Below are 25,947 nucleotides of genomic sequence, written 5' to 3'. Positions count from 1 at the left end.
GTCTTTGTATATTTTCAAAATAACCTGATGCTTTTCATGGTAATATAGCAGTTTCTCCTTGCCTGGCCAGTGTGTCTATAAACATAAAGAGGAGTTGTGTCCAATCTGCAGTTGCCCCTTCCCATTCTCATGCCCCTGTGTTTCTAAACCTTGCAAACCCACTGAATCTTATTTCTGAGGATTTTCAGGACTATGGGTCTCACCTTTTAAAATGCTTCTGCATACCTGCTTGTGTGATGCTGCTATTATTGTTTGAATCAGTTGCCAGGGATATACCTGGGGAGTGAAAGGCTAATGACCGTCACTTTTCTGCCTGAATCAGCACCACAAAGTATCATCCAGCCGTAATTGCCACTGGTTTACTTTGAAGCTCACCCAAAGAAAGGGTTTGCATAAGAAGTATTATGTGCTTCCTTTTCTTCTTTCTGTCAGAGTCAGTTATACCCATATCCTGTGATGTGCTTTGTTAAAGAGAGCTCTCTACAACTTTTGTGCCATACGGGGTTTCAGAATGGGAATACTTCTGCCAAGTTTGAAGCCAGCTGGTTCTCCCTTTTAAGACTAGGAAAAAAGGAGGAATTTCAGGGCAAAGATCAGACTGAGACACAACTGGTGGCTGTTGTATGCAAGTGTTAGATCAGCATGCACAACAGCAGTAATACCGTGTTTGAGACAAGATATGCATTTTTAAAAGCACATCCTGAATGTAAACACAGTCTTTGCACGTGTGAGCTCATTGTTAACTTGTGCTGCCAGAAAAACAAATACGGAAATGAGAACACTGACAGTGTTAAAGTTCCAGGAGAAGAAAGGTAAATAACACAAAGCAGTGTCATTTTTACATGACAAACTAACAAATGTGTAAACCTGCTAAGTAGCAGTAAGGTAAGATGCTTCTTCCAGTCAAAGTACACCAGAATTTCCTTTGCTTGACACCTAACTGCATTAGGTTATTTATGTTATTCAGTTTGAACTGTCTGCTTGGATAGCCTTTTAAATGGCAATAGGTTATTTAACCAAACTCTTAAAATTCAGATTCTGAACAGTCTGATTTAAATAGCTTTCCCAAGCAGTTTTACCCAAGGTCTTCTCAGCATCCTGTTCGTTAACAGAAAGTCTGTTTTCCCCATTTCTTACTAAAAGAGTCAACCTCAGTTTGTAACTCTAAACAGCTTTTAGAAAGATGAATGACTCTTTAAGCTTGATTTGGAAAATCAAATGAAACAAAAAAACTCCAACATTAATAAGGACAGTTTTGACCTGAAAATTATTATCAGTCTTGTGTTAAAATCTACTGCCAATTCTTATAAATTTTGAATTTATGCAGATCAGCAGAACTCCTTCTGGATATGGATGGAGCATATTAACCTGTAGGATTACTGTTGCTAATATTTTAATGATCACTTTTGTTTTAAAGAGATTATTTTAGAACTCATTAAAGAATAGTTTTTAATTTCTCTGCAGCACAGTCTTACTTAGCACTGGCTCTAAACCATTATAATTGGTATCCCACTTACCTCAATGTAGCAGAATCATACTGTGATGCAATGAATTATGTTCTTCTGAAAGAACATAGTTCATCAAATGGATGTTGACTCAGATGTGTATTGCATCCATTTGTTATGCCTGTGATATGCTTGAAACATCTTAAAAATGATGTGTACAATGTACTGTATTTATCTAGAAAACGAAAAAGCATTGTGTACTTGTGAAACAATAAGCAGAGAACTTGAAATGATGCTCTCCTTAAGATCCATAGATGTGTTCCAACCAGGTTAATCCTGTGTTCAGCACAAAGAACCACTCTCTTGCTGATGGGGAGAAAGTGTCCAGTTGTGCTTATGAACTTGTTGTTTTTGTTCTGCTTGAGTAACTACAGATTATTTTACTAGATCTCTGTCTGGATAACAAAGATAAAAAAAGAAAAGGAGTAGGAGCGTTAAATTTGCCTATTTATAGCTCTTTATTCCTTGAGCTGTGGCGTTTTTTCCTTCAAATAAGTATTCAGAAGAAGTTATTTCATAAATAGCATTAAAGTTTCAGTTAGTGTCAGGGTTCCTCAGTCTGCATTCTTTGTCCTCTTTCTGCTTTTTCTGGTATAGGGCTTCCCCTCTAGTACTTGGACCCAGAATTATGCATTGTCAGGACAGTCAAAGAGCAAATGCAGCAGGCATTCATTGTAATCCCTGAGAAAGATGGCTAACTGGACAGAGAATAATACAGGCGAAAAAGGGAGCATCCTTGGCCAAGAAATCCAGCATGCCATGTTGAGAGAAGTAGTATAGGCACTGGAGCACCTGTTCTTTCCATTCAGAAATTTGAAGCATCAGTGGATACAGTCTGCAGGAAAAAGTGCTCTATGATATGGTTTCTTACTAGGTGAGAGAGAATTTAAGTGCCACTGTATCATTCCAGCAGTCCCTCCTCATTTTCCCTCCCTGAAGCTACAGTGCTGCAAAAATCTAAAAACCTGTTGTTTGAAAGAGACTTGCTTTCAGTTTTTTCAACTGTGTTGTGAGTTACAAAGTCTTCCAGTATGTTCTTCCCTCCAAAAACTTCTCTAGTCAAGAGGATGACCAAAGAAAAAAACCCCAAAAGGTTTGTTCCATTCAGAGTGGTGTGTATTAAGGCACTGTAATTATCAGGCAATGCTGCTGAAAAAAAGGTCTCTGCTCATGGACCCTCTAATGTAACAGGCCACCCTGGCCAGTACAGGGGGACCTGGTTTCCCAGTGTAGCTTTATGAAGCAGAGACTGTTTTGGTTAATAGATCCATGGAACTTTACTCAAAGACAAGAGATTTTCTAGTAAATCAGATTTATGTTTCTTTTTTAATACATTAGAGTTTTTTCTAAATGGGTGAAACAAGAGTAGTCACTTTGGATGCTCCACTGTTGAGATTCTGCATATTTAATGTTCAGTGTTACAAAAAGTGTAAGAAATGTAATGATACATTTTGTTAGCTGAACTGAAAACAGATCAAATTATATTCAAATGGAAAGACTAATATTTTTGAAAAAATTATTATGGTGAAAGAAGATACATGGTGTTGTGCAAGTAAGGTGTAGGACTTAACGTCAAAAAGCTAGTACTTAGACTTTAAGATTTTGCTGTTGGTTAATGTCTTAACATATAGTTTAGAAAATAACAGATATGTGGTGCAGTATCCATACGGAGTGCTGTACTTCTTACAAGATGTAATGACTTGCTTTTAATCGTTGTTCAAGAGATGCCCCATGGCATCAAGGTAAGAGTTAACTAACAACATTGTCTAGGAAAGAACATATATTAGCTTAATATTCTAGAGGCTTCTGTTTCAGCTAGTTGTAAGTATGCTAATGCATGTAACAATTTAAATGAGCTCAGGGTATTGATAAGGCTATTCTTTGACAGCTCAAATAAATTAATCTCTGAAGGTAATCCATGTAGATCTCATGATCCAATCTGAAAGAAGCGGACTTTTGGTTAGCACTGTAAGAACTCGAGTAAACAGTGTACGAGCATTTGAGCATTAATTTTAAGGTGTTAATCTAAAGGCTTTGTGGTTAATGTATATTAAAAGTTTCAGCTTGAAAATCTTCTGTTCATGACACATTCTGCTTTAACCACTCTTTCTATGATCTACTGATACATTATTTTGTTAATGCTGAATGCTTAACTTTTTTCTTTCTTTTTCCTTTCTCTTCATATCCTGAAGTTCCAACTAACCTTTCAATGCTTTTTTTCCTTACCTCTTTTATTTGCTCCATTTATGCATTAAGTGGTTGCTTAGATTTAAGGTAAGAAACCCCAGGGCTGGATTTCCATTCTTATTCTTCTGAGACTATTACACACGGGGAGATGATTGACATGAATGTTACTGATTTTTTAAAACAACACCCTCCTCTCCCTCCTGTGTATCAGACCTTCTGTTGAATGATTTTATTGCAGATAAACATTTTGTGATATAAATTAGTGTATTCCTGTAAGGAAGCTAACACAGTTAATTTTAAAAGCTATGTGGCAAAATATTGACTGCCTTCAGCATATCTACCAGATCATTTACCAGGGAGGAATGTTGTGCTAATATTTTGTAGACAAAAACATACAGTGAATAGATAGTAGCTGGATATGAGCCTCCCCCTGTGTAATATTCTTTTTATCCTATATACGGTCTAAGTTGTGATTTGATTTGGATTAATGTTTCAGTGTGAGATTGCTCAGATAATGGGCTTCAAAGGTGTGTAACATTCAAATCTGTATGTTCTTTTTTAAAGTTGCAGTATCCTTAATTTTTTCAGAAATTGCTAGCACTATTTAAATACCGAGAGGCACTCAGATATGGAAATTTTCACAAATTTGATAGTTGTGTAAAATATTTCATAACCTTTAACAAGCTAAGTTATTTATTTAGTTGAATATTAGATGAATAGTGCATCAAAGAACTCAGACTGAAGTATGTAAAATTCTCAAGGATCTTAAAGAGGTTTAAATGTTAGTAGCCTTAGTGGCTGCAGAAGTGGCAATAAAAACCATCAAATCAACTAGACAAGCTGTTAAATGAAGTTACATGATGCTACACTGGAGTTCATAGCACATTAACTAATAGATAGGTTATAACCTTTATTGAGTATTGTGATATCATCATCCTTCTGAAGTGCGACTGGTTTGGGGAAGGGAGGAACAAGTTTTCTAGTAGCAGCCACCAAGACAGAACTATGTTTTAGAACATAGAATACTAATATGTAGTATAAGTATATTAATTAAATGAATTTCTAAGTTGATGTGAAATATTTTTCATGACTTAAGTATTTTCCATGACTGGGAAAAGCTAAAAGAAAAGCCTGCGCATTCCTGAAAAGATTACCTGTAAAACCAACTATTACTGTACGTACCCCAATGATGTCCCTATGGAATTGGCCAGATAGTACTTTTAGTAAGGTATTTCAGTGTATGTAGCACATCTGATCACAGTGGAAAATGTTTAATAAATGAGAGATTTCTTGCATGTCATTTGAAATTTAGTTTTACATAAGCGAGTGAGGTACAGTATTTCAAGTCACATAGTGTTTAAATGCTTTTTACTGAGAACTGCAAAATATATCTCCACCCTGGCTCGCTCTGTCTGCCTGCACAAAAGGGATGCTTCTAATGCTGAATATGCCTGTTTCTGGGCACAGTTCCTGTTGGATGATGGTTTTCTTAGTGATCTTAAAAAAACAATTTGCAAACTCAGTTTTCTGTGTTGCTCTCTGCAGTTGCAGTTATAAACAAGTAATGACTATCCTAAAAAAATTTAAATTGTATAATTATAGATTATGTGTGAACTGCTGTATCTGTGCATCATCTGCAGTGGTGATAAGAGTCTCTTCAGCTTTTCAGAGGAAATTATTTTTTTCCATTTACAGGTTTGGAATGAAAATAACATTTTTTGTTATAATGCAAGTTAAAATATTTATTTATTTTTACTAGAGGTAACCTGATCAGAAATTTCATTTGGGAAACCACAATATATCAATCAACTTCTCATTGCCAAAACATGAGGGTTTAAAAAAAAAAAAAAAAAAGAAAAAAGGCAAAAAGCAGTGCAGCACCTCTCAGTGGGCATAAGTTATTCTTTGTCTCACTGTAGTCACTGTGCATGACCCTGAAAGAAGAAAACTAAAAGGCAACTACTAACCCTAGTTCCATGTGAATAATAATTTTACTCCACTTATGAGAGATTGTATATGAAGTGTTTAGCCTGCATTCATTTTTCATGGCTGCAAAGAATCCTTAGTCTTAGTCAACAGTTAAAATATTGAACTGACTGACTGTAGCAGGACTAACTGTGCTTGTGTCTGAGTAGCTTAAATTTAAATTTTAAACAGATTTTGAAGAAAATTCCAATTACAAGTCAGAGGAGTCTCTGTAGCATGTAGCAAATCAATTAAAAATTACATTAAGCTTTTTTGTATTTACCAGACTTGGTTCTTCAATTACTTTACATAAGTGGATATGGTAAAAACAAGTAAACTCACTTGCTAAAGCTTCTTCTGGTGGTCATTTGCCAAGACAGGATTGAAATTGAGACATTTCACTTCCATATCAACTGGTTAATCAACTGACAAACACATGGTTTAATTAGAGATGCAGAGTAAGTATTTGAGTGGCTGAACACAGCCTGAAAAGGAATTTACTTTGAGGTACAAATGATGAGCCAAAAATCTGTTCATCCTCTCTGTAGTGTTAACAAGATTAAGCAAGGCATGGAAAGGTAGTTTTCATTCAGCATTAGGTGGTTTTGCTGGAGTCGGGTATTAAATTGCTCCAGAAGGTTGGGTAGCTGTTTGAAGTTTCTGAATATAATCCATGGAACATCACTGATGGGACACTTTTTATTAACTAGATTTTGGGCAAAAGGTGATTCTTTGGACATCCTGAAAGTTCTAGAAAATTCAATGTCACCATAAAGCACCACTTAAAAATTTCTGAGCTGAGTCCAACTTTTCCCTTTAGAAAGTAGCTTCTCCTGAGGTTGATTGTGTGGAATATCTAGTATTCAGGATTTTTTGAAAAAAAAAAAACCAACCCCATTTTGTTTTGGTAATTGTACTGACAAGGAGATGTTCTTCAGAAGAGTAAAAATGTGGATTGAAATCTTTGTGGCAGGTAAGTGCCTTACAGCTGCATAAATACACAGTGCGTTGGTGCAAATAGTTTTTTGCACGTCTGATGACCAGCTCTTGTATCTGACCAACTATGTGTTTCTGTAATTCTTGTTCGGTGAATTTTTTTGCTCGTGAAAACATTCCCAAGAATTGAATTGAATGAACTGCAGGATTTCTCAGTTTTAACCAGTTTATTTCACTACAAATTTCTTATACGGTGGAGTGCTAAAGAAGCTCAATCTGTTAAATGTTTATACAAATTGACTATGAAGGAAATTCAGTCATATGTGGGACCATAAGAAGGTGGTTTAATCACTGGGATCTATGAAAAACTAGTTGCTAAAAACAGAAATTGGACAAGTAAGTCTTAATTATTCAAAAAATTAAACTTAAAACGATCATTTCCTAGGGGCTCTAGTCAGTCCTGTATCATGTCTTGAATGAACATCAGATGTTACCTTTCTAAAACTGATACTGTAGCTCAATACAGAAAATACTGGATGAAATACTGTTGTACCCATCTAAAAAGAATGGTCCGTAGTGGTCCGTTTCTTTACAGTTCACTTTACGTCTTTGGCTGTGCAGCTGGATCTCAGATGTGTTACTTAACAAGGATCTGCTTATTTTAAGTTGTTTATGCAGTTTCTTCCTCAGCAAAACTTCAGATTGCAACTCCAGTGCTGACAGAGTTACAGCTTTGGTAGAAGACGTTTTTTTCTATAGCACAGGTGCTTGCTAGTTCACGTATAAAAAACTTCTGCAAGGTATCCAGTAAAAAAAAAGTTTATCCAAGATCTCCCTAGAATTGTTTGGTGTTCCTGTGTGTAATTTCAGTTGGTAATATTTTCTACTTTTTTGCTTCCATGGGAAGAGGCAAAAAAGAATTGGAAAAATCCCTACGTGCATTCTGTGTAGACCCTGTGCACTACTTGTCTGTTCACAGGGTTGTCCATCTTCCTGCTTTTAGAACAGTCAGCTGTTTGGTTTTTTTTTTTCCTGAGCTTCGTGCCCAAACCATTACGGCCTCTCCTAATTTTTTTCTTTTCTTAGAACAGTGGTTAGCTATTTTGGCAGTTGTGAGCAAAGGCAGAGATACTCCTTTGTGTTTCTGGTTGCAAGCTCTGTTTTGCCACGCAGCTTCCTAAAAGAATTTGCAAGCTCTTAACTACAAACCAACCACAGATCTGTGGGGTCCTGCAGTCCACCAAACCACCAACAGACAGATGCATTCCTCTGCTTTCACCTTCTAATTAAACCAGTTGTATCTGGATAGTTCAGCTGTGTGGAGCTAGGAAATGTCGTCAGAAACAGTGCAACTTCTGGCAAATTCCAACTTACTCCAGAAAATGGATTTTTGAGACTTGACAGCAAATGCAAATGTGGCCTTGAGTTCTTGTGGTTGATTTGGATTTTAGAAGTTTCTAAGAGAGGTGTGTGTGGAGAAGGATTTGTGTATGGAAACTCTTCACAACCACATGTGCAAAATGGAAAAGGCAATAGAGTAAAGTTTTGCAAGAGGGGGGCATTAATGGCTTCATTTTTTTTTTTTTTTCCCCCTCCTAGTAGAAGTCATCATAGAAGGGGACAGTTGGAAATGTTACAATGTTTATATCTCAACTGAAGTTGCAACTTGTATAATTTTAAATTTTCTTCATTTCTTTTTTAATTCCTCAATGCAGTCTATAACCTTTTTTAGTGTTTTGCGTGATACTATTTCCACAGATTTGTCCATTTTGATCAGAACTGTTGAAATAATTTTATATTCTTCATTTCTCTCCTGTGATTGTTTGGCTATAAGTCAAAGGCCAAGTTACTCAGATAGGGTTTAATTTACAGTAGCTGATCTTAAAGCCATCAATCTTGTCAGATTTGAAGACAGCCCTGTAAATGTTCAGTACTTGTTCTTTTAACATTTAGATTTCAATGTTGAAAAGTAATTTCAAAGAGCCTGAAGAGCTTACTGCTTTTTCCCATCTTTCAGTTTAGCCCTTCTTAAGGAGGCTTCTTTGTGACTAAAGTTCCTTGGCTAAAAAAGGATCACTTTTTCTTTGGCCCCATTTTCTAAAGCTTTCTTCCCATCCTATGTCAAGGATATGTTTATTCTCAGCGTTAATGAAAGTAACTAGCAGTCACTGGAGTGCTGCATTAGTCAGGCAAGTATTACTTCCACTTCTTACTGTACACTGTGTGATGTCACTGCATCCTTCACCTCTACTGTCCTTTTGTTTCATGTAGCTCTAGCCCAGTGGAAACCTAAAATGTCGGTTTTATTCCTGCAATGATTGTATACAAATATAAGATTCTTTATGGTTAAATATATGGAATTTTATAGTAACTGTAAAGTGATAGCTAGTGGTTACATCCTCTGGTCAGAAACAACAGTGTAGCCAGTTAAAACACCTAAATGGACTATTCAGGGGCACACAGATTGGTCTGAGTTTGCTGTCTTCTGTCCTCTAAAGATAATCCAAACCCCTGCCCCACTGGGCTTAGTGGGCTGTTTGAAATACAGCAAGCAACAATGCAGCAAGTGTTTAATTATGGTGGAGTTTTTTTGTTTGTTTGTGGCTTTTTTTGACAACTCAAATAGGTAGGTGGGTGAAACAGGTGTCTTTAATGAAAGAGGAAATACAGGAGGTGCTGCAACTTTAAAAAAACCCCAGATTTTGTGCTATTTCTTAATGTTCCGTGTATAGAATAAAATGTACTTCATTTTACACTTTCCCTCTTCCCTTCAAGTAGTTGTAGTTCAGTGCTTACCTCATCCCTCTCTTGAATTAACTTTAGATTTCTTTTTGCTTAGAGTTGGCTTAAAGGACTTTATAATGCTGTGCAAAAGAATTTTTCTTAAACTGACATTACAAAGTACTCTTGCACAACTAAATCCAAACATCTGTTTTTGAATCTGACAAAAAAACTCGTCCAACGCTTGGTTTTCTTTTCCTCCCAGCAGATTGAAAATGTGATAGCACTGGTTTTATATAGAGCCAGGGCATCAAGTTTCAGTGAATTAGAATACTGAATATTACTCTTTACACTGTTCTCAATATTTATCACTTCACAAATTTAAACATTTCCAGGGTTTTAAACCAGTTGTTATAGTCAAATTTTAAAGGAGTAATTTGCCTTTAATGATGTTTGCAAATACTCTTAATGCTTTGATCACTGTACCTTTTTTTATGTGGGAGGTGGGGGCAGTAAGCAAGACTTAACGTTTTGGAAATAAGAAACACTGTGAAATAGAGCATGACAGGAACAACAGAAAAAGGTATGTAAGCATACTTATTTAGGTTTGTTGAATATCTCCGTGTCTAAGCAATAGTTTGAGCATTCATAAATCAAAGCTGTTTAACAAAGACTTGTAAGAAGACCATGTACTGACTTCTGTAAGGGTGCATGCCTTGAAAGAATTACGCTTGGCTGGCGGTATACAGATAAGCAAAATGCCTACATTGGTAACAACTGTTTATGATTTCTAGATTGATCAGTCAGTCAGGAATGCGGATGAGTTTTTTAAAGAAGTTAGAGTAAGTTCTTTTACATAGAAGTTACTTCTTTAGTATTTTAACCTGAAGGAGGGGACAATTTCAATTACATCGCATGTCAAATATTTTTCTTCTCATCCATTTATTTATCAATTCTTAGAGATTTTGTGGGGGGAAGAAGAGTACATCTTTGTATGTTTTTCCATATAGCTTTCTCTCTCTGTTTACATATACATAAATAATATTTACCATAAATATTGCCTTAAAATTTTTTGATCTCATAGTGTGAAAACATTAAAACAGTAATGGATCATATTTGGAGATTACTTTGACTTCTCCATATTTGTATGAATTACATTAAATTATGGCCTATTAGATAAACCTTAGTATTTTTAAAGACTATTCAAAAATATTTTTGCAAATTTACCATTCAGTAGTGCAACCTGAAATAACTGCCTTTATCTCAAAAGATGACTGGGAGGTTTAACCAAGTTAGATACAGTGTCTGTATCTGATTTAATGTTTATGTGATTGCCTAAAGCAAATTCACTTTTTGTATATACAGTTTTTAAAAACCCTATGTAAAAAAGAGTCCTTTGAGCGCAACTCTTGACTTCTAGCAAAGTGGAAATTGCATATAGAATGCATGGCCTCTCAATTTTTTTGTTTGTTTAAACCTTCCCCTACTTAGAGTTAATTGCTAAAGGCATCTCGGTGTCTCTCCCCCTGGAAGCTGAGCTTAGCAAAGGCTGTTTTTCTCCCCGTTCTTTCATGCAGGTCAGCACACAGAATATGAAGATGGGTGGGCTGCCTCGTACAACACCACCCACCCAGAAGCCACCAAGTCCACCAATGTCGGGAAAAGGAACTATTGGGTAAGTGCAGTTACCAAATGTGTAAAACATCTTTGGTGAACAGAAGGGGAAAAAAAGGGAAGATTCTTAATTTTTTTATAGTGTGGCTGGTTTTGGGGGTTTTTTTTGTTTGTTTTTGTTCCAACCATTCACAAAGGTCAAGAGGTGTTATATCCGCACCCTCTTGTACTGATCATGTCTTATATATCAGTTAGCACATTTCTGCCAGGAGACAGTGGGCCTCATCAGCCTTTCCCAACAGGAAGCTTTTTATCATTGCAGAACACTTTTATCATGCATTATAACTCCACGCTTTAGAGTAAAAAGTCATTAACTGTGTGGCTTTGACAGGTGGTGCTAAACAACTGGAAAATTAGTATGTGACACTGTTCATTAATTATTTGTGCTGTGTATGATAAAAGTACTTTCCTCTTAAATCTATGAATTAACTTTGATTTTAGGAAAGTGTGTTATAACTGGAATGAATGCTGTTTGTTGGTATGTGATTATGTATATACATACAGACCATGGTGCTTTATTTTAAAACAAGATATGGATTACTTTTAAAACAAGTGGGATGTGCGACACAAGAGGTTTTTAATAGAAAGGTTGAAGAACATGAAGAACATCCTTAATTGCTTTTTTTCATCCTATGAAGTAGATACTGCAAACTTATAGAAAAACATTTTTTTTTTTTTAGCTCCCATTGTGGATTAGTACGTAGCTATCTTTTAAAGAATGAAAAGTCTTTGGTTTTGTCTGTATTATCTTTATTTGCTTCTGAAATATGCTTGTCCTTGTGTAGGCGTCACTCTCCCTATCGTACGTTGGAGCCAGTACGTCCCCCGGTGGTACCAAATGACTACGTGCCTAGCCCAACACGCAATATGGCTCCCTCACAACAGAGCCCTGTTAGAACAGCTTCTGTGAATCAGAGGAATCGCACATACAGGTATTCAGTGTAGTCCTGTACATAGTGTGGTTAGTATTGTATAAGCATATGGACAAAAAATTCTATGATAAATATCCAGATCCATCTGCACCTCTACAGTGGAGCTTGCTAATTCATTATATGGACTGGGAACGAAATTTGGCATGACAAGAATGTACTTTAATAAAACCAGAATCGTGAATCATGTTAAGATTGTTCACTTAATCCCCTAGTCACCTTAATTTTAGTGCTATCACTTAGTTACAGTATTTAATTAATTACTAAAATTGTCAAGTCTTTCAGGTAGGTGGATTGTGATATTATTTTATGAAATGCTTACAAAACTGGAGAAAGACTTTGTATACAGCTTGCCTTCTACATGTTGAAGGACTGCGTAGTATGCTTATAGTTCACATTTTTGTTTGAACAGTCTTTGATGTTTATAGATTGAGTAGCTGAAAAAAAGCATTATATTTTGAGGATACTAATAACTTCAAACACAGAATAAACCTGAACTGTATTTCGAAAGGTTCTGCAGAAGGCTAGCCTTTTTCTCTAGGATAATAAGAGTTTCATGATGTGACAGGTCTAAATACTTCACTTGAAATCTTCACTTTTTAAAGATCATAAGTACCTGAGGATGGCTAAACAGGTGAACTTTTAAAATATAAGAAAATACGACTTTTACTTTACTATGTTACAATTTCCAGTTTTCAGTAGTCTCATATGAAAGCATATAAATCAGAGTCTAAACAGACTATGTGTTTTCTAAGTTATAGGAAAAAGGTCTGTATTTACTCAGTAGAGGTTTAACAATATTGGAATGATGTGCTTTGGAACAAGGTTCTGGAAGTGTTTCATTTTTGGGCAAGTTCGCTAAGACTAACTGAAAAACCTCTTGTGTTGTAGTCAAAGTGCAGAGTTTTAGGAAAACTAAGCTTTTTATATAGGTTTATATCATCCTTGTTTCTTTTATCTTGTTTCCTGTTACTTCTCTGAATTAGTAAGGTGTTATCTGTTTCAGCATTCACAGCAGCATAATTCATACCCTGGGTTATTGTGGTTTCTTACAGCAGCAGTGGGAGTAGTGGAGGAAGCCACCCGAGTAGTCGGAGCAGCAGTCGAGAGAACAGTGGAAGTGGAAGTGTGGGTGTTCCTATTGCTGTTCCCACACCATCTCCTCCCAGTGTCTATCCAGGTGAATGGAAACTTGCTTTTCCTCTTTCTGACTCAGCATTAACCTTTAGCATTTGCAAGTGTCCTAAACTCCAAGAGAAGTCTCAAAGTTCGTTATCCAGAAACTTGCAAGCCTTGAAAATTGCTTGCTATTGATAGTGTGAGTTTGAATCAAGTAGTGTCTTTTCTGGGAGTGTCTGATGTGCTCTTTTATATACTAACTTGTTTACCAGAATTTTTTTCCTGGCTGCCTGCATGTGACTAGGTAGGACACAACACCTTTTTCAGTGGGCTGGGGGAAACGTCTCCCTTGTCCTTTTAAGAAAATAATTGTTTTTTCATTGGCTATTCATGCAGATACATTGAAGCATGTTTTTAGAAAATTAGATGAAATGAGAGGCAGGCACATAGTAAATGTTTAGTATGTTAATGCAAGCCTAACAGTGTTGTCATAAAAAGGCACTTGTTCAATGTAATCGCCCCAGTCTTTCCAGAAATAGGAAGTGATATTAGTACTCCTTTTTCCTTGGCTCAGCCCTTTCAGTGAAGAAGAGCGTATAGTTGACTTGCAGTGTGATCTGAAATACACAATGCTTCTGAACCAAAGAACTGGAAATTTTTGGCTTTCCTCTTCTATATTTTCTGATTTGTACAAAAGCTAAAGGCAGCCATGCTACAAATCAAAGCATAACAACAAGGTGTAAAGACATCTTTCAAAAGTAATGGCATTCAGTGAAGAGTTCTGGGTTGTTCCCTCGAGACCTGGAAAGTAGTAGTGGATTTGCTTGAACCTCATTTACCGTCTACATAGGAATGAGCCTTTCTTTAACAGCTCCATTTTTCTGTCATCTCCTTGTGCATTCTAAAATACTGTACATCTAATAAATAGCTAACACTGAATAATCAAAGGCTTTCTCTAATCCTTGCTAACATATCTCCTGATTAACTCCACCTCTTCCTCCTCTCTTCACTTAGCCCCTGCTGGCTCGGCTGGCACCTCTCCCCTTCCTGCTACCTCTGCTCCTGCCCCCACTCCTCCTGCTCCTGCCCCTTCCTCCGCTGCCCCAGACGCTGCTGCTGCTGCTGCAGGAGCTCAGCCCCTTGCTGATGGCTTCACCTCTCCAACTCCCCCTGCTGTTTCTTCCACACCCTCTGCAGGTGAGTGTCTGCTCCACCGGGTGGGCAGATGAACCCAGGTGTGATCACCAGCCCAGGCTTTTCAAAGTTACTTCAGAAGCAGTGATTTTTTTTTTTTTTTTAAATGTAACTAGAAAGTATCTGCTAGTACCCATCTATAAGGTAATGGTTATAGTAAATAATTCAAGGTGTGCTACTTTTATAAACAGCAATCATTTAATTTTAGAATTTTATTATTTTTGCATTTATATAGTTATTTATTACATTATCATTTGACTGTGGTTTGGATACTAAGCATCTCAAAGAATAATTTTGTTAGGGGCTACCAGAACTGATAGTTCTGTGTCTGATTATTCTCTTTTGGTAATGGCATAAAAAGAGGTGCATCAAGCAAAATGTAAGTTATATGACTTGTCTCTTCAGTGCTTTCAAATGACAAGTCTCCTTTCAATGAAATGATAAAAAGGGCGATTTTTTTGGTGTTCAATGTCAGGGAAAATAGAAGTTTTTATTATACAGAATAGTACTAAAGCATTTTGTTTTACTAGGTGCTACTTATGGTATATATTGCAACTTCATTTTTTTAATACTTATGAAATCACCTTATATTTTTCATTTTCTCATATGCTGAAGTTGCAGCTTATAGTACTTACTAACCATAACACTGTTCTGTGTCAGCTTTTGATGAGCAGTTACACCTGCATTGTAAAGATCTTCTTTAGACAGCCAAATTCATATATAGCTACCTACATGCTTTGTTACTTTTCATTATAGTGGAGTCTGATCACAACGGTGTGAATTGGCTTGTGTGTTTAGTAGTGTTGGTCTCTCTTACTAAGAATTTCACCAAGTACCAGAACCATTCTTGAAATCATATTTAATTTAAGGTGCTGTGGCTCATATAAATTAGAAAATACTTACACTAGAATCCGTGACTATGACTAGAAGTTTCCAAACTGTGATGAGTTGTGGTATCAGGTGGTGATCCTGATGTCTAAACTACTTTCATGTTTAAAAGATGGGCAGTGTTGTATGGGGCCTCAATCAGTTTTCCATTTTTGATGCACTGTTAGTATCCCAGTTCTGAAGCCATAATGCTCCTGGTTTTTTGACGTGTCAAAATCAAGCAGAGATTAATTTTTAATGGCTATAAATTCACATTCACAATTCCATAAGAGAAATTTCAGATAGGTTACTATTTTTAAGATCTTTTGTTTCCCTGTGCTATTAGTGAGGTTTCCTGCATGGGTTCTCTGAAATAAAGTATTTGAAGAGACTGGATAGTTTACCATTTATGAGGTTGTAGTTTTTGGTCCTTAAGGATCTCTTATCCCTGTTTCTTCTCTCCTCCCTTCTCTCCAATCACCACCAATTTCTACCAGTGCACTAAGTAACAGGGAGACAGATTGAAAAGATGCATTAGGAAAAATATGAAAAAGCCTATATACTAGGTGAATTACTTCTTAACTGTTCTTCTTCCTCATCTGTAAAAAGTTTATTTTTTGAGATGTACAAAGCGGGAGGAATGTGAATTTTTAGTTCAGGCATTTGCTCTTAGAAACAAGTAACAGAGAAAGCAACTTGCGTTGTATTTACTGACCTAGTGCGAAGTTTTGCAAAGCAATCAAAACCTAGTGGGGAACAATGCAGGTTTTTAAAAAATTGCACATTCATTTGTTCTGTTTTGCTATTTACTCCTCTGCATGCATGTCTCCAACTAGAGTGACCATCCCTTCTTCCCTTGTTTTCTTTCAAACTCTGAAATTTACCTTGAGCACAAATAGTGGAGGCAGAATAGTTAGGGAGGGTAATAACCCATATGGGTATAATAAATCCAGTTTACTGTTATATACAGTGTATAAGCCAGAGAACTTTATGTGAGCGCAGAAGATAGCTTAATGGTCTTGATTCATGTATTGCTTGCTTAGGTTCAGGATCAATTACTTTGATACAGGAAATGATTAAAATGGAGAGCAAGTTTTTAAGGAGTTGTTTCAATTGACAGCTCCTTGAAAGAGGGTCTTTGAGTATGACTTTATTTATTCCATCCTTCAAGCAGATTCTAACATTCTCTTCTCCCCAGATGAGTCTCTGCCTATTTCCTGAACAGCACTAAGATAGTGTTGTATTTTTCAGCTGTAGAAAGTAACAGCTTTGAGTCTTGGAAGTAGCATACAGTTAGTTTGTAAGTGTATGTTGCTTAATTACTGGACTGTGAAGTGTTATTTTTTTGCAGGCTTATAAATAACTAAATTTGCAAGAAGTTGTTATTATAATACATTATATAAAATGGATAACTGGGAATTATTTTCTTTCATTTTGAAGCTTTGTAGCTTAGACACCTTTGTATTTTCATACTGGCTTTTGTGAGCAGTGTTGAGTACAGGCAGTTGGGAGAGTTGTTTTTTCTGTTGCTATTTAGGCATCCAATGTCCTGCCAGTCTGGCAGCTGAACTGGCTGACTGCTCCTAAGATGCAGACTGTTGTAAAAAGACCAAAAACCTTAAAACCAAAAACCTTTTCAAGCCTTTGGATCTTCGATGCAGATATAAAAAAGGCAAGCATCATTCTTCTCTTTGCTAATACATTTCTCTTTCTAACCTAGGTCACCCAGTTCAGTTCTACAGCATGAACAGACCTGCATCTCGACACACCCCCCCAACAATAGGGGGATCTTTGCCATATCGGCGTCCTCCTTCAATCACATCACAGACAAGCCTTCAGAACCAGATGAATGGAGGACCGTTTTACAACCAGAACCCAGGTAGGAAAGTTTTTCTGCTATGTTGAATTCAACACAGTGGTGAATGGAGTGGCCTTCAGATCTCTGAAATCTTACGTTCTGTCTCCACTGCAGATCTTGCAGTTAGTCTCAGGTAACTTCCAGTATGTTGTTGGTAGCCATGCCAAAGCTGCAGTCCAGGTACAGAGTGTTCAGTTTCCATTATGGCAAGCAGCTTAAAACGATACTGGCTTTGTTGCCAAATAAATTACTTTTGTTCTCACAGTCACTGTTAGACTAGTTTTAGTCATTTACTACACCATGTGTCATGTATCTGCTCTGGTGTGAGATGGGTATTTGATTTTGTACCAGAACATTGATTCTTCATCAGTCAGTCTTTATCTTGTATGCTTTTTCTTTCTGATTAATGGACAGTTCAAGAAATTGCACTTGTTATACAAGGGTCAGCATTAGACACCTTAGAGACATCGGTGGTGTTTGGTATGGGATGCAAGGGAGCTGTGTCACCTGCTAGGTCCACAGTTGATGTTATTTTAATGAATGACCTGTCTTAAAAAGCAGGATGAGATATTAACAAGGAGTGGTATGTTCTGTGTGTCAGGCAGAACATAGTAGCTTTTTATCTAGGGGGTCCTTTTCCCGGTGCTTCTGATGCAACATGAAGGTTTAGATAGCAGAATAGGGGAGACTTTTTTTTTTTTTTTTTTTTTTTTTTGACAAAGCTACAGGAAGATGCAGGGGACATACTGAAGGTTTCTTGTGAGGAAATGCCCTATTACCAGCAAGATTGAATGTTGACTTGCAAGCACTACAGTGCGTTTGTGTTTTGTGGTTGTTGTGGTGGTGGGTTTTGGTGTGTTTTGTGTTGTTTGGGTTTTTTTTAAATCACTGAACTTGGAATTAGGTCAAATGCTGCAATCTGCATTTAAGGGATTTGATCAGGTTCAAATATTACTGCTTGTGAGCTACCCTGCAAAGAGAAGTGTGTGCTTAACTTGAGAAGGAAATTATGGTCCTGCTGAGGACAGGGAGGTGGAGGAGGTTATATGACTAAGTTGGAGCCCAGTTGCCTGAAATATGTGGTATTTGTTAAGCACATTATGTGCATACTGAAGGCCAAAGGGGAATAGGCAAGAAGGAAATGATAATAGCAAGAAAAGAAACCTTTCAGGACTACCTTTGCAGTAAAGAGGATTTTCAGTATATCCAGGAGTTTCTGACAACTGCTGTGCCTTTCTGCTTTGGCAAAGGGATCATTCTGTGCAAGCTACATTGCATTGTTAATAGGTAATCAAAGAAGATGCCAAATAGACTTTAAGTAAGTTACATAACCCCAATTCAGTCTGTGTACCCAAAAAGAAGGTAATGATTATGGTGATTAGTCACTTGAGCTGTAATTCACAACAAAATACTTCAGTTATGCTGGCATACTTGATACAACATAAATAAGCAGTTGTAGTAAGAGACTTTTTTTTTTTATATACCTAGCAGAATACAGAATTTTTGGCTTTGCAGTTATACTAACCCAAGCTTTCTTGGCCTGTACCTTGAAAGGAGAGGATGCTCAAGCATGCATAATTGATGAAGACCCTAAGAACAGAGGGACTGTTGTGTCTGTAAGGAGCAGGGTTAGTAGAGACAGGACAGGGCCACAACTGCTTCTCAGCATTCCTGAAGAGAGGGAGAAAATTCAAACTTAAGAGGTGAAAAAGAGACCTTACAACAGGCAGAGGAGTGTGCCAGCTATGGCTTGTTCTTCTTTGCAGGCTGTTTGGTAATAAAGCAGTAGTGTTCGTTCCACTTCCATTTTTTAGTATGTTGGCATAGTCATTTTTGCTCATTGCACAGGAGGATGAAAGATACTTGCCTTGCCCTGTGCTTTTGATTGCCACTTCTAAGATAATTCCTCTACTTCATGGTGACACCTTTTAAACAACTGAAAAGAAAATATAAAGAAATGCAGACCCTAAATAATCTCAGCATATGTCTGTCCCAAAGCTACTTTTGCCAGCCATGCCAGCTGACAGGTGTTTAATTTTGCAACCTTAGGTACCAGAATCTAAGCAAGTATAGAGCTCAGCACAGGCTAAAAACCCTGTGGGACAAACTGGGCAAGTATTGAGGTGGTGGTCTGTGCTACACGCTATTTGTATAGCTGAATTCTTACCAGGCTGAAGCAATCTAGTGGAAGGTGCTCTTGAGCATTTCTGAATTAATTCACAGCCACTGTGTAGATGAACTCTTAATCTACCAATGGTCTATATGGAAGGAAGCTGGGTGGGAACGTTTAAACTGGTGTTTATCTTCTCTTTTGAGACAGCAGATATACAGTAACGTTCTTCTGATGCACTTCATAAACAAAGTAATTATCAATAAAATATCTATTGTATTGGCTCCTAAAGGTCAAAACTAGCTTAGAGTCATTATATATCATGTAGAGACAGCATAATGTGATAGTCCCTGCACTGTGCATAAACTGAAGCACAAACCAAACAGTTAAGATCTACAACTGATTATGTCAGCTGGTGTTAGTATCACCATCTTGATTGAACTACACAACCCAAACAAAACAAAGGGATTTTTTTTTTATTTGCTTGGAGTGCTTGTCAAGAGTGATTTATTTTTCTGCATGGAAAGCCTCATTATTTATTTCAAAGAAATATATATAGCACACAAAGTACACTGAAGGGACCTGGGAAACTGAAGCTAGTCTCATATGATAGATATAAATCCATACGACATTAAATAGGGGAAGCATTTTGAAATTGAACATTTTTATAGCACATGTAATTAAAAAGGCAGGGACTTCATATTTGCACAAGAATGCTGAATTAATGACTATTACTGCATTTCAGTAGGACTTCAAGTTCCCCTTTTCTGCTTTGAAAAAATGCAAAACCAAATCTTTTTCCAGCTACTGTGGTTACAGTTTAAGGAATAAATATTCTCAGAGGTCACATCATAAAGTCAAAGAAGCTGTAATTAGATATGTATTTCAGTTTTTCTCAAGAATTAAATGGCGAGGTAATGGAGCTTGCTTTATAGGGAGGTACAAGGATATTTTTGCAACAAAAAGGATGGTTGCTCTGTTGGTTTTTTTTGTTTGGGATGTGCGACTGTGAAAGGAATATGAATGTGAGTGACAGAAGAAATTCAAAGCACTTCAGATAATAGTGACTGAAATAAACAGAAAAAATTTTGAGACATGAATTTTAAATGCCCTGGAGTTCTTTCTTTTAATTTACTATGATGATGTGAATTAATTCTGAAAAATACTACATAATACCTGGCAGTTTTTTTATGGCTCTGGAATTAGTCTGAAATTTATTTAATTCTGTTCTGCAAGCTAAATAAATGTCCTGGTATATGAAGTGTAGACCTTTTTCCCCTCATTCTTTTGGATATGACTAAATGGTTTTGTATGCCACTACTAACAAGAGAATTACTTAGTTGTGCTTTTCCTGAGGTGTGCTTTCTGAAAAATAATCTTGTAATTTGCTTAGAGAATATTACTGCATTACCCTTGCAAAGTGATAGTAAAACTAGATAAATCTTGTTAACTATTTTTTAACTTAACTAGATAATTCAAACTTTTGTACCTGGCTTAAACCACAGTTCAGTGTTATAACATTTGCTATTGATTGAGAATGTCTTCTCTAAATGTGAATTCACATGTATTGTATAAAGACAGCTCTTCTGGCACCAGTGAAAGGGCTCTGTTCAGAGTTCAGTGCAGTGGTCTGCAAAATCAGGTGGGAAGGAAACAAGGCAGCACACTTGGAATAGGCCCTGTTTGGCAGCAGCACAGTGCACTATCTTCTACCAATAAGGTCAGGAGTCCTGTGTCTTTGAAGTACGCTCAGTTCTCAAAGGTGTCTTTTTCGGTTTTGCCTAAAATAATTGCCTCATTTGATTTTTTTATTTTTTTATTTTTTGGCCTATGCTGTGGAGAAAACTGGTTATATTCATTTTTATTACTAAGCGAGTCACATCTATAAATACCAATGTGATCTGAAAGGTGGAGGATTATTAGGCAGAGTAATCCTGTTGATGTATTTGTTAGATCTGTTCATGAAGTGCTATATTGCTGTAGTAATAAACTTCAGCTTAAGGAAATACTTCAGGATGGATTCTAATCTTATGAAAAAGAGCTAAACTGGATAATTTAAAAAATAGAGAAATTGCCTTGAAGTAAGGATTAAGAGTATGCTTAAACCATCTGAGACATTTTTCTCTGAATGTCAGCCTTTTATCCCTGCTTTTTGGCAGACCACTACACTGTCTGAGTGGTGATGATGTCTACTTTCCTGTTTGCTGCTCTGTTGTGTTTCTAACTGAATGCCTCTCTTTTTAATTTCTGTGGCAGCTTCCCTTGCTCCTCCTCCCCCCTCCATCCTACAGGTAACTCCACAGTTACCGCTAATGGGATTTGTGGCCAGAGTTCAAGAAAACAGTAAGTTTGCTGCTTCCTAGTGCTATGATTTATTACTGGATGTGACTTTTGTTTTGAGTGGATGAAAGATCTGTCTGTATATAGCCAGAATTCTGCCTTCTCTACTGACTCTGCAAGTTTGTCTGAAATTATGGAGGGAGGGAAACGGAAATAATTTTACGGGAGCAACCTGATCCTTCCTTCTCTGAATTTTATTGTCTCTAGTGTATTTCCACAAGTTCTAACTGTTGGTCCCAGTGCAACTAATTGAGACAGGGATACTTCAACCTGCTACCATGGTTCTAGAGACATTTTTCATGGTTATACTATTGCTTGTTTGCAGTTTCAGATACTCCTCCCCCACCACCACCTGTGGATGAGCCAGTGTTTGATGAATCTCCACCTCCACCCCCACCTCCAGAGGATTATGAGGAGGAGGAAGCAGCTGTGGTGGAGTACAGTGATCCATATGCTGAGGAGGACCCTCCTTGGGCACCAAGGACCTACTTAGAAAAGGGTAAGTTTAGAGCTAGTAGAGATGGCGTAGGGTCGTGTTTGCAACAACATTTTATATAAGCTCCTGCCATCCCACTTTGGACCTGGAGTCTGCCTAGACTCCTTCATAGCTATTATTTGGTATTGTGGTAGAGGTGCTCCTCCAAGTGACAACTTAAAGAACAAAGTTAAGCTACTCTTCTGAGTCTGACTCTTTCACCCTTTTCTCCACAAAGAGAAGGTAATGATTAGCTAGCTAATTGCATATTTTTTAAATCGTCTGTAATCTACTTAAGACTCACCTTTCAGTAGTCTGCTTAATCCTAATAATCAAACTCCTATGAGATGAAAAATGAATGAATCAGTGCTGAAATTTCACCTGAACTTTGAATGTATGGGTGCATCTGGAGAAGTGCTACAATGTGTGTCTGGGGCTCCGTGCTAAGGTAAAAAGCGCTGGGTCTGCGTAGGACCGACTGACGCATTGCTGTGTGGCTGCATCCAAATGTCTTCAGGTTCGGAAGCAGATGTCTGGAAACATGCTGGAGTAGAAACTAAGGTAACATAACCCTAGTAGATAAATGGCTTAGGGGCACTTGAATATGAAGAAATCTACTGCCTGATGTTCTGCTGTGGAACAGGATCATGTACCTCTTAGTAAAGGGTGATATAAAACCTAATGTTGCAAAGCAACCAGGCATCTCAGCTGAGTGACAGACACATTCGGTCTTCATTGAGGAAAAAAATTCAAGAATGCCACAAAGATAAACCCAGTACAGGACTTGAGGGGAGGAAAAAACCACAGAAGATGGAAGAGGCACTTTCTGCCAACTCCAGCCCAAAGAAAATATTACTATTCCTGAGGGAGATGGAGGAATATGTGGGAGGTTTTTTGTTATTCCCCCGCCCTCTGTCTAGCTGGTGTAAGCTGAGACCATTTGTCAGACAAAGCGGCTGACTTGCAGGGTGTCTACATGACTCGCTTTATCTATTGACCTCTCCACACCCTGATTGACAGCAAGTATCACTATTATTCTGTTGATGCACACCAGCTCTTTCTTTGATTAAAAGTTGCTTCAGCTTCTTGTCAGGGAAGCTTATTTCCTTGAGGGAGGACATAGAAAAAAGGGATCTCCTATGCAAAGTACTCCTCTTGCTGTGCAGTTTAGAGGGTATTCCTGATTATTGGTATTAGTTACCTGGCTTCACAAAATCAGGTTTTGGAGTAGGGTGGGGTTCCTGATGTTGCACTTCTTTCTTTGGGGGAGGATGGCAAATTTCTTCAACTTGGGACCAGTACAGGTAATTTCAGTAAATACTAGATGTGCTACATTACTTAATGAACTCCTCTTTATGTATCTGCTCAGTTTCATTGTGGTTGATATATGTTATGCTGGATGAAGATTGCACATACATTACTTTTTGATAGGAGAGTGAATCTCAAGATTTTTCTCTGTATTTTTCCAGGCATAAGACACTCCTTAGCCTAATTCTACATTCATATCATTATCTATGTTATGTTTCTGTTACTCCTGCCACCTGGCCCTCAGCAAATCCTCAGTGGCATTTCAGCTAGGAGCAAAAGAGGAAAAAGAGGACCCTGATGTGCGTTGCCTGTTTATAGTGTCTCATACTAATGCAAAGGGGGAGGTGGAGGGGGAAGAGAAGCCACAAAATCGTGTGGCACATGGCCTAGGAAACACTTTCTATTTGAAGAAATAATGACATTTGAAATATAGCATACTGTTCTGATCTGCTTTTCTGTGTGACTTCTATGAGCTTGTGAACTAAAATAATTTATATAGGTGCATATATGCACAGATCTATTAATCTCAGCAGGCAGTCCACGCACTTGTAGTTTGATATTTACAAGGAAAATCACATGGGATAGCAAAACTGTAGTGGGAGTCTTTAAAGAGTCTTTAAACTGGAGAAAGTCAGGCTTTTAGTCAGAACATTTCTCCTGCAGAAAAGCAGAAGTATAGGAAACCAAACATTCTCTCATATTGATGTAGAATCCCATGCAAAAACATAATTTTGATCCGTATTTTGAAAACTAGATGACTAAAACATCCAAAAGGTTGGTCTGTTCTTAGAGACAATCATAAAAATTAATAAAAAATTAAAGTGCTTGCAATGTATGAAGAACTGTTAAATAGTGGTTTTAAGATACCAGATATTGACATAGGTGTGGATTCTGTTGTAGTTACATGAATAGCTCTACTTATATTCAGCCCATGTCTTGAGATTTGACTGCTTTGCTGGAGTTGGGAGAGAAGTGCTTGGCTGTAATTTTATTGTAGCAAACAAGCTTTAAAGTTAATGAAAAGCCCTATGCTAAAAGAAGACTTTCATACTCAAAGAATGTGTATGCTTACCCTGCCGTGAACTAATAATGCTTTATCTTCTGTAAAATAATTATTCCTATGGCAACTCCCTAAGTTCCAACAAGTAGTATTCTGTGCCACATGATTGAAAGCAGACAAAACTGATGGAAGGAAATGGCTGTTCAAACACTATTTTCCCCAGTAAGTAAAGTAGCAATTCCTAGGATTTGTGCATGTCCTCTTGGTATGACTGTTCACTTACTTAAGTTCATATGAAAGCATTTCTAGTAGGATTAGTGTAGATAACCTTCGCAAAAGTGAGAATGTAGAAGCTGGGACACCAGGGAGGTGTCAAATACAGAGGGTTGCTATGTATTGAGATGGGATTCAGTATGATCCTGGTCCGTAAAGCAGTCATGCAGTGTGGGAGGTATGTATAACATTTAAGACATGCTCTAACCTACAGTGGAGGAAGGAAGTGAATAGCAGATCTGTTTTGAACAGATGGAGAAACTCTTAGGTGGGATACACTTACTGGGGATGTTGAACTTGAGGATGCTACCACGTGGCTGTAATAGCAACAGCCAACCTGCGATGTCCAAGAAAGCACACTGCAGTTTTCCATTGAGCTCTGTGTCTGGGTGCTAGTATGAAGAGGTAAGAAAATGGCTCATCTTTGCAAATCAGATGAACAGAAGTGGGCATCCAGAAGGAAAAACTGCCCTCATACCACACAGAGAAAGTGTGTGGTCACAGCTATCAGATTTCAGTTGGATAATCAGTCTGGCCTACATTTGTGGTCAGTTTGATGTAACAGAGTTCAGCCAAACCCTGTGTAATTGTTGAAGAACCAAGGATCACTGACTGGAAGAATATCAACCTAAATGAGTAATTCTGTTTTTCATATCTACATTGAAACGTGTTCAGATAGAAACTAAAAGAGGTCCTGGCTTAGTCTCGCAGGGAAGGATGCCACCTCCTGAGTCAGTATTGCTGCTTCCTGTCTCATCTGGAGCCTTTATTTTGCAATACTGGCCTGGGCTCCTGGTAACTTGTGGTATGTGACAAGCTCACAGCTTGAACCAGTGGAACTACAGACAGAAGGATTAAACAAGTCTTTTAAAGAGAGAGAAACATTGCCAGTACAAAAGTAACATGCAGGAGGAAGCAATGGTGATGTAGCAAAAATTTGACCCAGGCTTCAGGGAATTTTATAAGAGGCTTAACAAGAAGTGAATTTTCATCACAAACTTAGGGAAGAGTTTCCTACTTGTGATCATGAAATAATGAATCCATTCAGTATCAGAAGGGACTAGAATACACTCAAAAATGAAAAAGAAAGGAATTGGAAGCTACTGTGATCCTTGGATGATTATTATCAAGAGAATGAAGAATAACAGCACAGTTGACTCTAGGAAGAAATGTTTTAAAATGAACCAGGTATAGAAGGCAGTTAAAAAGGAATTTTGAAGAACTTTAATTAATGAAGAATGTATCATGTTCATACAGTGTCTTCTGTTTTTCAAGCTAAAAATTTACTCATTTCTCTATTTGTGTTTTGTTTCCTTAGAATGATATATCTAAAACTAGTTAGAATGAGTTACTTATCAACTGTGCTGTCATAAGCGTAGAGCCAGCAACATGTGTTTTTTAAATATGCTCTGGTCAAATGATATGAATCTTCTGTTTGGGAGATTTATTTATTTTAAAAAAAATCTCTACACATAATCTGATTCTC

The 25,947-nt window shown here is 37.3% G+C and overlaps 1 protein-coding gene across 17 annotated transcripts in view; it reads left to right on the top strand.

The window, feature by feature from the left end:
* Positions 1 to 25,947, top strand: part of ABI2 (abl interactor 2) — a 72,017-nt gene that overhangs the window by 38,669 nt on the left and 7,401 nt on the right. For 2 of the 17 annotated variants that reach the window (XM_074873006.1, XM_074873000.1), the window contains 7 exons: positions 10,892 to 10,989; positions 11,774 to 11,920; positions 12,973 to 13,097; positions 14,051 to 14,233; positions 16,818 to 16,976; positions 21,322 to 21,408; positions 21,731 to 21,904. In XM_074873006.1, the coding sequence (XP_074729107.1) occupies positions 10,892 to 10,989; positions 11,774 to 11,920; positions 12,973 to 13,097; positions 14,051 to 14,233; positions 16,818 to 16,976; positions 21,322 to 21,408; positions 21,731 to 21,904 (973 nt within the window). Of the gene's footprint in view, positions 1 to 3,761; positions 3,780 to 10,891; positions 10,990 to 11,773; positions 11,921 to 12,972; positions 13,098 to 14,050; positions 14,234 to 16,817; positions 16,977 to 21,321; positions 21,409 to 21,730; positions 21,905 to 25,947 lie in introns of all 17 variants that reach the window. The other 15 variants (XM_074873015.1, XM_074873007.1, XM_074873014.1 and 12 more) reach the window with 12 other exon arrangements.

This window comes from Strix uralensis, chromosome 6 (assembly GCF_047716275.1).
Source record: "Strix uralensis isolate ZFMK-TIS-50842 chromosome 6, bStrUra1, whole genome shotgun sequence".
NCBI lineage: Eukaryota > Metazoa > Chordata > Aves > Strigiformes > Strigidae > Strix > Strix uralensis.
The sequence above is the reverse complement of the archived record's forward strand: the minus strand, read 5'-3'. Positions and strand labels throughout refer to the sequence as shown.